Raw genomic sequence first — 16,182 nt, forward strand, 5'->3', positions numbered from 1 at the left:
AGCGTCTCCCCGGGGAAGGGGGGGCTGGGGCCGCCGGGGGCCGTTTTTCGGAGGGTGGGGGCCGGCGGCGTGAGTGAATTGAGACAAAGAGCGAGGAGGAGGAGGAGGAGGAGGAAGAAGAGGACACTCGGGCTCTGCCACATTCCTGTGCGGAGGAAGGCGGGAGGCGGTGTTAGCCCTTTACGGACAGCTGGGTTCAGCGCTGCCCTCAGCTGCTGTCGGCGCATTTACAGACGTCTCTCCCGGCCGCGGGAGGAGGAGGAGGAAGAACCATGTAAGTTCCGAATTGCCAGGGGTCCTGTGAGAAGATGGGGGATGCCGCAGACGCCAAGGAGATGAGGAAGACTTTCATTGTTCCTGCCATCAAACCCTTTGACCATTATGACTTCTCCCGAGCGAAAATCGCCTGTAATCTCGCCTGGCTGGTGGCCAAAGCCTTTGGGACAGGTAGGTGGCGTCTTCTTCTTCCCTTTCTTTGATGCTGGTTCCTGCTCGGTTGCTTCGCTCCTGAAGACGTGCGAGCCCTTCCCTGAGGAGCCGGGAAGCTGTGGGGGGCGGGGTGGGAGGTGCCTAGGAAATGGTTTTGGTCTGTTCCCTCATCTTTAGGTTGCCCTTACACCTTGTGGTTTTTTTTGTTTTTCTTTTGTTTCTCTTTAATTACCTGTAATCTTTTGTAGTAGTACTACTGTTTACATTAGTGAGTAATTTTTGTGTATGGAGCTAATACAATTTTATGTGAGGAATCGAACTCTCTAAATTGTGTTTTATTTATTCCTTGGGTCACATTTCTAGAATGCGAAAAAGCGCCAGCAATCCATGTTTGTCTGTTGTTTCGAAAATTTCCCTAACGTTGTTTAAGAGCTGGACTGGGGGCTAGCAATGGAAATGGATGTGCGCTGTTAGTTTTGACATGTGTGACAGTAGCCCGTAGCCATTTGAGTGGTTAAGCACTAAGAAGGGTTTCGGGAAAAACAGTATTTGATGCCAGGTTTTGGCCCGCACAACACAGAAGGCTCTCCCTGTCTTTAAGCGTAAATGGAATTGATTGTAATGCTTCTGAAAGCTATTACTGCTCTTTGAAAACCTGGGCCTTGAGGAATACCAGACCTATTATTCTATGCCTGAAATATTGTTTGGCCTTGAAGAATACCAGACTTATAGAGGTCTTCTGAGGGAAGTGTTTTGAAAATTTACCAAGCTGGGATTTTTTAAATATATCTGTACTATATTAATCACTTAATTTTCTGTGGATTAAAAGTAGGGTTTTTCTTTGAAAGGTGAGTTAGATATTAACAGTCAATGTTTTTACCCATATTCTTTGTAGAATAACAGGAAAAGGTTGCTCCTTCTGGAATTTTGTACCTTTTGCATTTAGGACCAGAGCATTGTTATGTGTTTGAACAGGGTTAAAGGTGTACCTTTATGGTGCCCCTGGCAACTGATAATATTTGACGTGGTGCTTCCGAAAAGCTACTTTCAAAAGTGGCTGAACTAGTGAAATTTCAGTAAGGTCAGTAGCTACTGAAATAAAGTGCATGTTCATCACTACAGAAAGAAAAAAAGATCAAAATACTGTTTCTGTATAAAGATTTGTCGATGAACTCTGCTTACTTTCCTTTGTGAAATCTGGGCAAGTATATAATATTTTATATATGGCTTTATAGCTATACAGACATGAGAGGTAAAATAGTAGTAGTGGAAATTCTTGCAAGTACTTGATTCAACGTTATTTAGAGAGTGTTATCTTTTCAGGTAGCTTGGTTCTATAGGCTCTACTCATGGGATTCTGGGCGTACAGTGCTTGTGCAATTACATAACCCAGGATTCTAACCTGAAAACCTTTTTCTACTGGAGTTTGACAAATTCTTAGCCTGTGGTTGAAATGTCTTGGTTTATATTGGTTGAGTTTCTATTGGAGTGTGTAAAGCAGCATGCAGGGGTACTTTTTCTGCTACTTCTATAGAAAATGTGATCCCAAGCCAAGTATGATACTGTGGTTGTTCTGAGATGCACAAATGAAATCGTGATTAGAGAAGGTAATAGGTCTATCTGCCCTCTAAATACTGCCATAATGTAATAGTAGGAAGAGAGGTAAGCATGCACAGTTGTACTGTTTCTGATCTCACAGTTCTTCCACTAGGTTATTATCACTAGTAGCCTCAAGAAGAGTTTGTAGCTGAAGTAGGGAAAAACAGTATACAGGACTTGCATGTCTGCAATACAAATGCTTCCTTTGTACTTGGAGCAAAACAGAAGAACTGACCTTCACCTTTTCCAAGAAGGAAGGAAGTTTGGGTTTGTTAAATTATTTGTTTGGTTCTTTGGAGTAGATCACAACTGCAGTCATGTTTTCTACCTATTGCTATATGCATTTGTACAAAGGAATTACAAAGGATGATTAATGTGCTTATGGATGCCACATTTTATTTCTTTTTTTATCCCTGAAATGTTGGAATTCCTTAAGTGGGCAGGGGAAGTGAAGGATTTTTCCCCACCCTCTCTGAAATAAATTTATGCCATTCATTTTGATTAATGAAAAGCGTAAGTTGTTGTAATCATGTATCGATGGAAGAAATCAAAATCGTTGTATATCAAATGGGCACATCTTTCAGTGGATGTATTTCACTTTCTTAAAAACATTTTAATACAATCAAAATCGTGGATATGGCTCGGCTAGTGTTGTGAAGAGAATTCTCTCTTGAAAAAAGACTTTGAAATAGGTAGTGTTCATTGACATTTAGTAGTGGCTTTTGGTGTTTGATGATTGATATCTGCATCCGAAAACTGAGAGACCAATTGTATATTGCTGTTGTCCTCAGTGAAGCTGCAAGAATAGAGTCTGGCCCACAACACAGGCAAGTCAAAGTAAGTTGTCTTATTAGTAAGGCATCTCATGAGAGTAAAAGTATACTAACAGTCATGTTGAAGGCAGCTTGTATGAAGAGTTTTTTAAGAAATACTAGTTGAAGACAACATTCATATTTAAGCGTGGAGGGAGTGTAAGATTTTGTGCCTTGATGTTTTCCTGCAAGAAAATGTATCAGTGTTAGAACAGATTGGGTTAAATGTTTTGTGATAACCAAATTATTTAAGTGACACAACTTACAGTAACTGAAAGGGGGAAAAATTAACAAAAAGTGTGAAGTATGAAAGTGGGAATGTTTGACCTTAGAAATTAAATGTACAAACACTAAATTTCAGCATTAATTCCCAATGCTGGGAGCTAACCATTTCAGTATAGAAAAACTGCTTTCCAAAGAAGTGGTTGAACTGTATGGATATTACATGGTTTGACTTAAAAGTATAACGGGACCTACTTCATAGGGATGATTTAAAAAAGGTCTTGATGTTGTGTTACTCTGTGTCCTTTTTATTTCTAAAACAACAGAGGTGGATTTCATTATTTTGAAGTGTGAAGTTTTTGTATTCTCACTCTACTATAGCCATAGAAAACGTGGCTGGAAAATTTGTTATCCATCTGCCATCATAAAGACAGGCTGAGCTAAATATCATTCCTGACAGATGTTTGTTTAGCCTGTTTTTTGAAAATCTGTAATTATAGAGATTCCACGGTATGTCTGCTAGTCAATTTGAATCCTTATTTAGCTCTACATGTTAGAACAACGTAATAATCTTGATGTCTTTTGCAACACTGTGAACCTATTACTTGTCCTGTTCCCAGTGCATGTGAGAATGGTAGGTGCCTTACCTCTTCATAACACCTTCCGCCTGATAAAAACAGTGTCTCCTCTCTGTTCTGCTGTTTAGACAAAACAGACTTTTTTGCAGCTTCATTTTTGTAAGTCAAGCTTTTTTGGAGTGCGTGTTTCGGTGTGGGGTTTTTTTCCCCTTTATTTTTTCTGTGGTCAGTTTTGCATTAATTCTGTACTTAAATCTAGATCTAATGGTCCACTAAACCCTTACCAGTACAGGGTAGATTTGAAAAATTACTTAATCTTTCCGACTTATAATACTCTCATTTATTCACTAGAATATGGTGTTTGCCATTTTTGCATCAGCCTAGAATTGTTGACTCATTCAGTCTGTGATTCACTGTAGCTCCATATCTTTCTCTGCAGAACTGCTGCCTACTCAGTTGTTCCCATCTTGTAATTGTACAGTTGTACGTTCCTGCTTTGCAGCTATACTTATATAACTGCATCCTATTTTCAAACTGCTTCTTCCACTTATCAAAATCATATTGAATTATAATTTTGTCCTCCAAAATGCTTTAAATCCCTTTGTAGCTTGGAATTGCTTCTCTGGAACCTCAGCTAGTATGAATAAAAATGCTAATTCTTGAACCTTGAAGTACGTGTTCTTCCCATTTGATAGGGGACCTCTGAGTATTCTTGGAAAATTGTTTTTCAAACAGCTTTGCATCTAAATTTTGGTTGCTAAGTGAAGACTATCTCTGACATGTATGATTCTCAGAAAATTATGGGAACAATTTTAAAGTCAAGTTAAATCTGTTGCTGTTCTACAATACATGCAACGTATTATCCTGCTACAGTAATAAATTTCACTGGTTTAACATAAGGTCTTTTTTTGACAGGAATAAACTAAAAACTAAATAAAAGCTCCACAAGTCAGTGCTTGTCCTAAACATTGTTGTGTTTTCTGCAGTCAAAACAAAATAGTCTATCCACCTTTTAACATTAAATGTATCCTTTATAGGTGTCTGAAGCAATAGATTACAAATTGCATCATCTGTAACTAAACATTACCGGAGAAACTTAAAAATAGCTTTCTCCTGATGATTAATATTTTCAGAATTCATGTGCAGCTACTTACTGCTGTTCGCAGATGTTGCCAGTAGAACCATGAAGAGATGAAATGAACATTGTGTATTTGACAGAAACAAGTTTTAAGTAAATCCTCTCATCTGTTATGTTGGGTGTTGCAGGCCAGAATATCTTTTAATCTTTTCCTAGCAGACGTAATTTCTGTACTTGTAGTCGGTATGGCAGCTAGCAAAAACTTGCACAGGAGTCTGGAGTATAAAAGCAAATGTTTGAGATTCTTGTGAGGAAATTTTTTTTTTTTAATAGATTTCTTTCCATCACCTCTCTACAATAGTTGCTGACAAATTGATACTTTGGTCAATCCTGCTAAAATCAGTTGCTTGGACTAATCATCTACTGAGAAGTTGATCGTATCAATCCTTTCTGTAGAACACGTTTAAAACATGGTTTGACTGTATATATTTTTTTTTTCCTTAAAGTAAATAAATTATTTGAGCTTCTGTTAGGTTTGGCATAGTCGTCTGAGGTTGTAGACTGCATGTACAAAACTATGTGAAGGTGAATTAGTAAGTTAGCAGTTGTCAGGGTTCTTACTACATGATAGAGCTCAGCTGGGGTAGATGGTAATCTGTTCTTTCAATGACATCATGCCATTAAGCCTCCTCTGAGCCTGTTTGTCTTTACAACTGAAGTGCCTGTCTGCAGAATGTAATAGATCTGGTGAAGAGACTGTAGCCAAATGCTCACCTATGTCAGGTGATGAGATGAAATATATTTCTTCTACCTATACCTGGTTTCTCTTTTATATTTTTTGACCATCATTGCAGTTACTACTGCAGATATATTTTAACTTCCGTCCCCCATGATTTAGGGTGATCTGTTGGGTTACTTTAGTGACTCCATGTTTAAAGGTGGCTCTCATTTGAACTTGTAGAGTATTTGTATGCTGTTAATCAGGAACGTACCTCCTTTCTGATATGAGATGTTATGTAATTTCATTTCTACAGCTATCTGGTGGATTTTAATGATAAAACTGCATACAATTCCACTCCTGAAATTAATAACTTTTAACTACTTGCTTTGGTAAACCCAGGGCTCTGAATGAATGTTTTTGCTGATCATTCTGGCAAATGGGGCTGGGAGTGAAAAACCTTCAAGACTCTGCAAGAAAAAGAGAGTGAGTTCTTTCCCCCCCCCCGCCCCGCACACTGTCTTTTTTTTTTTTTTCCCTTGGGCAATACATTATTACTGGATCAGGTGGTAGTAATAAACCTTTTTGCTATGGAGTTAGAATGTAGTATTTGAAAACTATTTGCCTAGTGTAAGAGTTGTATAGATCTAGTTGTTTCCTGCGTGTTTTCTTTTTTGCAATTAGAAGCAGTCTTAAACTACAAGAACCTGTACGCCAGACACCGTAGATGTGTCAGCTCGTGTCTGTCTAGTTATGGCTGGCAAAAAGTTTTCTTTGGTTTATTAAAGTCTTACAGTAGTTCAAGAAATAAATGTTTATCTCTAAATTTCTGAAACAATCATTGGCTCTATTTCATAGGCTATTTAAATCATACCTTGACTATAACAGTCATCAGGGTGCTAGCTGAGTGCAATGGGATTATAACTATACTATTATCTTCATATTTTTCATATCTTACCTTTCCCAAAAATAAGTTCTGAAGGCATTTATGCTAATAGGAATTGATCCCTTTATTGCCAGAGTTAATTCTAAGTTATTCTTTTGTTTATCAAAACCTGCATCAATACACAGGTTTTAGTAAAGTAGATGTTCAGTTTCCCCATGTTAATAGGAAATGCCCCTACCAGACAAGTTCTGTAAGCTTTGCGAGTAGCGCTTCCTGTTGTGCTAGTGAAGACAGAATATTGGATGGGATAGACAGTGTGACCCAGTAGAACATTTCTTATGTGATTCTCAGTGTTCAAAAAATAACTGAAGTCTGGGTGGGCTATGAAGGTAGAGCCTGTGCATGTTTTTACTTGGATGTTTTGGGGTTTTGGGGTTTTTTTTGCATGTTGTTTTTTTAATAAGGAATTCCTTATAAGTGCAGAACTGCTGTCAGAGCAGTGCATAGTGGTTTATTTTTGTGGCATCTGGAGGTGGGGGGGGGGCAGGGTATGTTTATTCCTAGTACTTCTGTGATGGTAAATCCAAGAATCTCTCAAGTTCAGTTTAGTTAGGTGGGCAAAGTTAAAAGTTACGATACTGAAATTCAATCTGCCTTAAATTTATAGAGGTTGACCTTTTAGATACTTGCCCCTAGGCAGAAGTACACCTACTGCCTGCTAAGCAAGAACAATTTAAGTGACAGACTGATTCAACAAACCAAAAAGTAAAAATTCTTTTTTAATATCAACTGTCTCATTTTGTTTTCTGTTTCCTGATTAAAAGTCTGGTTTCATGGTTCTTCTTTTTTCAGTAGCATCAGTTTGACCCATGGATTACTAACCTGCTGTAAATCTTAGAACTGGAGTACTCATCAGAGCCCCGGAGGGTGTTTCCAAAATAAACCAGCAAACTGAAATGTATCCCTCTTCTACCAAGACAACTACAAAAATTAATCAAAAGCAAAATAATATAACTCTCATTTCTCTGACCTGTTCTCAGTCCTTGGACTCTTGACTTCCATGCAAGCTCTGCGCATTGTGCCCAAATGGCAAACGTGGCACGAAAATCCTTCTTGGCAAGTGGGAGCGTGAATGAAGTAGCTTAACACTGTTACCTTATGGCAAAAGCATACCTTTGCTGTCCTGCAGAAAACTGTCAAGTAATTGAGTCCATTAAGATTTGGCATAAATTCATCTACTGGTTTGCACTAGGAAGTGGCTAAAGGTATTAGTCAGAATTTTCATGAAATAATTCTGTATTAAATCTCAAAATTCTTCTACAAATAGGTTTTTTTCTCAATGTCTTTGTTGATTGACATCAGTAACCTGCAGAGATGGATGTTTTTTAGGCTGAGGCTTAATGTGGCCTTGTGGCTCCCAAGAATTATGTATATTTTAATTAGAAAGCCCATGGGGAAATATTTTAACTTGTTTCTATTATCCTCAGAAGTAAAAAAAAGAGACCTTGTTGACAAAGACTTCTAAGCTTTTGGACTTCCTTAAGGTGAACATTCATAAATCTGGAATTTTTCACTCTTCTAAACTTGAAAAACTCAATAGTCATGTAACTGAAAGGACTGTATTCATCTGTGTGGAAGTCTGGAAACTTTACAAAAAACCAGTTTGTTTTTAAAGAAAGTGTAGACTTTTCACATTAATACCAGTAATTTTTTCCAAAGGAGGAATTCGTACCATCCTCCAAGGACTAATTCACACTTACCTGAGCAGAGTGTTTTGTTTATAAAACAGCTTTTAAAGGTAAATTCAGGGGTGGTAGCCAAGAATTATTTTTTGATGATTCCTTCTCTTTAAAATGGTCTGTTTAAATGGAAGGTTAAGTTACAATTCTGTCTCGTGGTGGGGAGAAATAATAATCCCTTACTTTCTTTAAAGCTTGGAATAAGTCCTTTCATTTTTTTTTTTTCTTCTTCTCTAAAGAGAGCATCTGCAGGACTTTGAGTCCATTATAATTTATGGAAAAATTACCTGAAGATATGTTGAATACTGTTTTAAAGTTAGCCTGATTGTTAAATTTACATTATTGTTTTGGGCTAATGGGGTATTTCCTTTTTGTTCTTTTCTCTGTGTTGAACTTGTACCTTAGCTTTGTTTATTCGCTTCACAGTTCAATATTTACAAAATATTTTTTTTTTAAAAAAAAAACATATCAAGAAAAGATTTCCAAAATTGAACCTGTGGTCCTGTTGATGATTTTAGGAAAAAAAAAAAACAGGGTGAAAGCATTCTCTGGAGATGATCTAGTTTAACCTCCTGCTCCAAGAAGAGCTGGCTTCAAAGTTAGAAGAGGTTTGTCGGAGTGTTGTCCACTGAAGCTTTGAAAGTCCCCGTGGATGGTGATTCCACAGCTGGGTCCCAGGCAACCTGTGCCTGTGCGCTGCTGCTCTTGCTGTGAAGAATTTTTTTACTTGTCTCCAGTTGAAATTTCCCTTGCAGAAGCTCACGACCGCTGCCTTTTGTCACTTCACTGTGCAGTTCAAATCCCTGTTTCTGAAACCTGCCCATTGGGTGCTGAAGAGTGTGGTTAGATCCTCCCACCGCCTCTGTGGCAGAAACGCACGCGGTTCCCTTGGTCTCATCCATACTTATGTGCCAAACTCAAATGTCCCCAATATATCTCTGACATTCGCTACAAATTTCAAGGTCAAATGGTACTTTATGGCAGTATGTGCAACAAGGTATTTATTTTAAAACTGTTCATTTACTTCAGATTTTAATCTTGAAAGATTCTTGTCAGCAGGGCAAAGAAAGGGACTGGCAAAATGCACGTATTGGGAATTAGTGTTAAGATTCTTCTCTGCTTAACAGAGCCATTTAACAATCTCCGATCCTGCCAAAATTGTTAATAAAGGTTTTTGACCCTGTTGGTTGTTCTGGTAATCGCTGAGACCTGGATGTAGCCTTGAAATTCCCGTCCACAGGACTGCAGAGGCAACGCGTGCTGATTCTGGAAGGGCTGTTACTTTGAGATCAGTAACAGGAAGAGTTTCCTCTATGTCTAGCTGCTGCGCCTTTTTTTTTTTAAACTGTAACAAAAAATGAGAACACAGTGTGAATCTTCTACCAAGATCTATTCTGATATCAAACAGTTTGATACGTGTTATAAATGGGGAAAAGTGCAAGTGTTTCTGTCTGTGTGAAGGGAACTCTGAGGGGAACGTTTGTGAAGATTTCTGATCTTGTTGCAGCAGGGATTCCTTATTTGTATGCTTTCATGTGTTTTGCTTTTATAAATTCAGAATATGTCTGTAGTCAATAGTTTTTTCTTCCTAGCCCCTTTTTTCTGTATTCTATTTCTCTAATAAATTTCTTTTCTGGTTTTATTTTTATGAACAGCACTAAGTTTCTCTTCGAGATTTATTTTTGTGAACACCAATGAAGTAAAAGAAATGGCATACATCTTATTTTGTCTTTTGCTGTATTTTTCAGAAGCAGAAATATCCTTTATAAATAATTCTGTTTGCCTTTCATAGTTATCATCTTTATTTTTTTAGTGTATTGAGATTTTTATTACTCAGCTCCAGTAGTGGATATCATTCTTCCATGATAATGCATTTATTGCATCTTATCTGGTCACTTTAGGGTCTGTTTCAGTGAAATTACTCATGAACAGGTGAAGGGTTTGTCATTTCCCATCTTTGGCTTTCTCTTCTGGCTCAAATCTCTCATTGCCTTCAGTGAATCTAAAACACAAGAGTATGTGACTTCTGTTTATGCATAGGTAACTGCTCCTGCCTCAAGAGGTATTTTTTCATATGGAAATGAGGCTTTTTTAGGTCTTCTAAGAAATTACAAATGTCTTTAGCTCTTAACTCCCTGTTGCCCACCGCCCGGTCTAATTTCCCATATGATTCAAAAAGGGTGTGTGTTTTGTTTGCAAAAAAAGCAAAATCTGCTGCCTGTGCATTATGAGATATTTACAAAAAATGTTTTCTGATGCTCTCTAGCTCGAGGAAATAGCATGAAGATGCTTTAAATGTTGGTGTTTGGAATTACAGAGGATAAAGTCATGATGAGGATTGAGCTCCTGATACCGAGGTAGAGGTGGATCATGAGGGACTTCAGAAATAATGAGCTTAATATTTAAATAGACAACGTATAGACAAACAGGGAAAAGAAAGAAGGACAGGTAGAATTGAGATAGATGGAAATAATACCTAGGGAAGCAGGTACATAGCAGCTCATAGAGTTCCTTAATTATATGTGCTTTTTATAGTATTGCATGACTGTAGGTCCTATAGAGTCAGTAAGTGAGGCTGGGAAGTGGCAAGAGAAGATTGCAATATCATTGCCTGACATTGGTAGATTTTTTTTCTTAGTAGTTTTATTATTATTTTGTAAAAAAAGTAATGTTGTTAGGCATTAGGCTTGTATTTTAAAGGGCAAATTAGTTTTGCTGACAGTGTATTTTGATCTGTATTCTGAAGCAGAGCTGTCAGCTTTCCAGCTAAATTTAGGCTCCTGATTTAAGCAAATTATAAACTATACCTCTCTTCCCCTAGATACTCTGAATTGGCAAATAAGAAGCTATATCTTATCCATTTTTACCATCCTTTTGACATTTAAGAAAGTATGTGTTAATATTTCTTTCCCTTTTTGTGTTCCATAATGCATAGCTTCTCCTCTCGCAGCTAGAAGGCAGCTAGCTCTTCTTCCAAAACCACAATGGAAGCACATGAACTGCAAGAGAATATGTATGAGGAAGAAGATAATCTGTCATTATCTTGTGATGGCATGTTCTGTTTTTCTCTGGCTCCTGCTCCACCTATATTGGGCTGTTTACTCCACCCTTTGCTTCAAACCTTGTCTGTTTAGACATCCATCCAGCTGAAGGCAAAGAGGATAGGAACCTAGAGTTGCATCACTGTTTTCCTATGCCCTTTTTTTCCTTGTAGCAATTAAATAGGCTTTTCCATTTGGGCTCAGGAAAAGAATCACATGCTCTTTATCCTGTAAATGCTGTTGGCTTAACCAATTTTACAACAATGGAGAGTGAAATTCTTACGTGGGGAAAATGGAGCATCTTGCAATGCATATGTCTAGAAATAAAGTCTGAAACTATGTCTAAGTTATTTTCCACTTCACTGGTGATATAACTTTATTTGATCTAGTACCATAGTTAAATAATTTATAACTATTACTTTTGTGGTAGGCAATTAAGTATAGTCTGCCTGTATTAGGTTGTGTAAAGTATTTGGGAAAACTCTTAGATTGTCTTGGAATACTAATTTTGGGGTTAAAATCTCACCATAAACTTGACAGAATCTTGCATAGCTTTCTGTGGGTGCTAAGCCAGTTCATTGGAAAAGGAGGAAAGGCACAATTCTAAGGGAACTCAGTAATACAAATAGGCAAATGAGAATTCGGTATCTTGTCAGAAGGAAATCGGTAATATTTTTTTCCTCCTTTTCCATTCTTTTAATTCCAGTAAAACGTCTATGTATTTATGCTCAGCTGCTGGATAGTCATCATTCTGTGATGCATGACCTCTGAAATAGGCAGTATAGTAATCAAATTTCTCTTGCATATGTGAAACCTAGAAGGCTGCTAAGTGGAAGTTTCCCTTTTCGTCTCAAATTATTCTGTGCGAAAGTATAATGTTCCATTTCCATTTTATTATTGTAATAGAGACAGAGTTTTGTGTTTAAATGGGTATAATGTTATACCAAAGGAAATGAGAATGTTTGGGCATGTATTTGGAGAAGCCAAGAAATTGTAAAGTAATGATGCTGTAAACTGCAGGTTGACCTTCTGGTGTGGCCTTTGCAGTGTGGAACTCTCTCTGAACTTTTCTTAAGTTTCTATTTATAGTTCAAATGTTACCTTTGTATGCAATTTTCCCCAGTGTTTTATGTCATGATGACTGGTAAAGACCCTGTCCTTCCCTTGAATATGCTTTCTTTAACGTAATTTTGCATTCATACATATAAAAAAACCCCTTATACTATATCTGTCCTTTCCGATACTGACTAATGCTTTTTTTTTTTTTTTTCATCTTTGTAGAAAATGTTCCAGAAGAACTACGAGAACCATTTTACACAGACCAGTATGACCAGGAGCACATTAAACCACCTGTTGTTAACTTGCTGCTGTCCGCAGAACTCTACTGTCGTGCTGGGAGCCTTATTCTTAAGAGTGATGCTGCAAAACCACTTCTAGGTCATGATGCTGTTATACAAGCCCTGGCACAAAAAGGCCTCTATGTCACTGACCAAGAAAAGTTGGTGACTGAACGAGATCTTCATAAAAAACCAATTCAGATGGTGAGTGTTTAAAGCTTGTATGTTGTATTTCTTCTATTCTTCTCTGTACTCCAATGACTACATATTTATCTTTTAACATGCATCATTATGTTGAAGTGTTTTTCTCAAGAGTTAAATGTGATTCATTACTGGGAGACTTATGATTGTTTTGGTTTGTTTTTTCTGTCTCTTTATAGCTGTCAGCGCAGGTGTATTTCCTGTGTACTAATGCTTGAAAACACCTATCATTCTACTTAGTAAAAGTGTTACCTTTTTAAATATAGCAGTGACAATATGATCGCTTCGATTTCAGTTTTGCAGCACTGACTGACAGTGAATGTTTTTGTGTTGGAAAAGTGGTTTGAAAATAGGTTGGGTTTTTCTCCCTCCTTATAGGAATCTGTGATTAAAAGTTTAAAAAAAAAAAAAAAGGTTTTGATGACATAGGCAATTCAACCTAATAACATTCAAAACCAGATGAGCGTACTGATGCTGCTGAGTTAGTTCACAAGCAGCTGGGCTGTGACAATGAGAGGGAAGACCAGAGTGGCTTGGGCAGAAGGGCAGCCGTGTCTAAAACAATTGCTACCAAGGAAATGGCTGTGAAACTGTAGTCTCAATACTAATATTTTATGCCCAGGAGTTTTAATTTGCCATGCCATGCTCATGTCCCTGTGCAAGTTCCTAGCAGCAATGCTACATTTTAATTGGGAAGTCTCAACCTTTTTGCTTATTATATAATTAGGAAAGTTGGCAGAGAATTTCCAATCTGGCTGTTGCACTATTGACAGAGTCTTGAAATTATCCCCATGATGTCTTCCAGTATCTTTTCCTAGTGGTCCATGTGTCACAGTTTCTACAAGTCTTACAAAGTAAGATGTATATCCTGTTTTAGAGGATGGAATGCTCAGAAAGTTTGCATGTGTAATTAATTCATACGTTCCTCTGGTAGACCAGATTGTGTTAAACCTATGCTCAATCTAATTTTGAGTAATTTAATAGAAAATAGTATGGTAGTCCTTCTATTTGCTAGCCTGTCTTCCCCATACGGAATTTATAGAATATCGCATGTTAAATCAATTTACCCTAAAGGAGAATGACCACATTATTAGCATGTCTTCGTCAGTGTATATCTTGATGGTGGAATCTATATAGAATCTATTTTTTGGTATAAGCGAAAGCTGGTGGTGAGAAGCTTGGGGAGTATTTGCTGATATTCATCTGCTGTGTGAGTATAGGTGAAAGATGTTGGTGTTTGTTAGAGGACATTTATTGTTATCTGCTCAGATGTACTGCCTTTCTATAGCTGAAAAGGGGTAGTTCTAACATGAAACTACGGAGAGAGATTTGAGTATGGGATGTTTTAATTTTACTTGTGCCTTATAATGTGTGTACCTGCGGTCAACAGACGTGGAAGTCCTTGTACTGTATGTTTATAGCAGTGATGGCTGTGGTGATTAATTGTTGATTTACTTCACGTGTGACTACTTAATAAAGCAGGCATGTCAAATTTTGGCCTTCTCTGTTGCTTAGATAGCTATAACTGAACCTTTTTCTAGGAAGCACCGTACGTATTAGTCTAGGAAATGGATGTGTTTCTTTATGCACTGAGATCAGGATAGATGGTAGTTTCCTTGTTAGTTATGACTGACTTGGCTGCATTAGTATCTAATTTGAGAAGCTGCAAATTTTTGTGTTTGTATGTGTATCTGTATATACATAGATATGTGTACGTATATATAAAAATTAGTTTCCTCCAGTGGAATGGGATTAGGAAAGAGGCACTTAGGAAATTAACACACAGGAGCAAAGGCTTCTGTTAAAGCCTCCCCTGTGTTAGGGGTAGGGAAAGTCCATGTGGAGTCTGGTTTGTTTTAGTCTTTCTTTTGTTTGGTTTGTTCACATGCCTTATATTTGTTTTCCTGAAAGCTAGGTTATTCTTTAGGCTTGTTCTGATTTAAAAACTTGTAATTGAAACTGTTCCTGAGAGGTTTCATCTTGTGTTAACACTACAGAACTGTTCAGTGGTGCCTCTATTTCTGTTCTCCATGTATTGCAAGCTATTAAAACTTAATGATATGTTTATTTTCAATAAATCTTCTTACTTGATAGGATCATCCTGTTGCCTTTATTTTTGGTAGGAGAGCAGAAGAACCAAATACCATGTTATTACTCTCCAGGTTGAAGTTCATATGGTCAAGACTCTAAACAGTGCAGAAGTAATCTAGACCTTGGAACTGAAACAGTGTTGAACCAAGAAACAGAGTATTTTTCTCCTGAAAATTATACTTCAGGAGTACAAAAGGAATTTCCTGATGCTTAAAAAGTTTAAGTTGCAAAAATATGAGCAAAGCTACTTCTTTCAGTTGGCAAGTTCCAATTGCATTTAAAAAAAAAAAAAATCTGTCTTAAGCAGGCACTTCCATATGGAAATCATATGTGAGATTTGACAGGCTATAGAAATCAGAGATAGCTTAAGAATTCAGCATGGTCCTGATAATTACGCAATAATTTTGTTTTAATGCTTCCAGATATAATATGCATAGATCACTGTTCAAGTCAAGATAAACCAACATGAAAATATGTAAGTTAATCTCTTTTAAATTGCACATTTATTTCATGAGCCAAACTGACTTAAGCTCTCAAACATGTGTCAGGTACACAAGATGGAGGCAATTTGGATTTTTTTCATATTTTTTCTCATATACATATTTGATCTCTTTATGTTTAAAAACCATATGTATCTGTTCTTATAGAATGAACTAGAAGAGACTTTTAGACAAGTTTCTGCATTATGCCAATTATTTATATCAACTGAATAATGTATTTGACAAGCCCGATCGTTATACCAGAATTTGGATATTTAATCAGGCTGGCTATTTTGTATTCATATGCTGATAATCTCCTTCAGTTTGCCTCAAGTAGAGGGAAGAATAAACTGATTCAGTGAGGAATTAAGAAATGCTTTCCATCCCCCAAGTCACTGCAATGCACTTCTGCCATCTGGGGAAAGGAATAAAGAATCGGAATCTTAGTTCTCTGCTGCTTGATGCTCTGCAGGGAAACTGAAGTTGTGTAATTACCTGAGCTGTGGACTTCTGTACTGCCCAGTCTCTGTCCCTAATGTGGCATGGCCAAGACCAACTAAATTTCAAGCTTGAGGGGTAATAATGTCAAATCTTAATTAGCTGTTTAAAACCAGTATATGTTGGGGGGTGTACAGATACAGTAATGTTACAGACTATTACTAGATTTGTGCCAAAAATCTATTTTCCTGCCCTTATTGTTTTATATTGATAGAGCATTTTCATCTGACTTACAAAAGAAAATTACTATCTTGCAAGGTTTCTGAAAAAAAAAAGACAGTTTTATATATTTAGTTTTTAAATAAAATTTAGCAACTAGAAAAAGGTTAGTGAATACCTTGTATATAAGTACTGTCTCCAGGAAAATATGGCATACTGTCAAATGTTTCTTTGTATTCTTCATATGGAAAAATATAAAAACCACACTAAGGATAATGCAATCAAAAAGCGTAACTTTTGTGTAAGATCGAACTC

The 16,182-nt window shown here is 37.1% G+C and overlaps 1 protein-coding gene across 4 annotated transcripts in view; it reads left to right on the top strand.

The window, feature by feature from the left end:
• The first annotated feature begins 106 nt into the window (after positions 1-106).
• Positions 107-16,182, top strand: part of CAMSAP2 (calmodulin regulated spectrin associated protein family member 2) — an 89,598-nt gene continuing 73,522 nt past the window's right edge. For all 4 annotated transcript variants that reach the window (XM_068407092.1, XM_068407093.1, XM_068407094.1 and 1 more), the window contains exons 1-2: positions 107-447; positions 12,384-12,643. In XM_068407092.1, coding sequence (XP_068263193.1) covers positions 309-447; positions 12,384-12,643 — 399 coding nt within the window. In that variant the 5' untranslated portion in view covers positions 107-308. The remainder of the gene's footprint in view (positions 448-12,383; positions 12,644-16,182) is intronic.

This window comes from Nyctibius grandis, chromosome 8 (genome assembly GCF_013368605.1).
Source record: "Nyctibius grandis isolate bNycGra1 chromosome 8, bNycGra1.pri, whole genome shotgun sequence".
Lineage (NCBI taxonomy): Eukaryota > Metazoa > Chordata > Aves > Nyctibiiformes > Nyctibiidae > Nyctibius > Nyctibius grandis.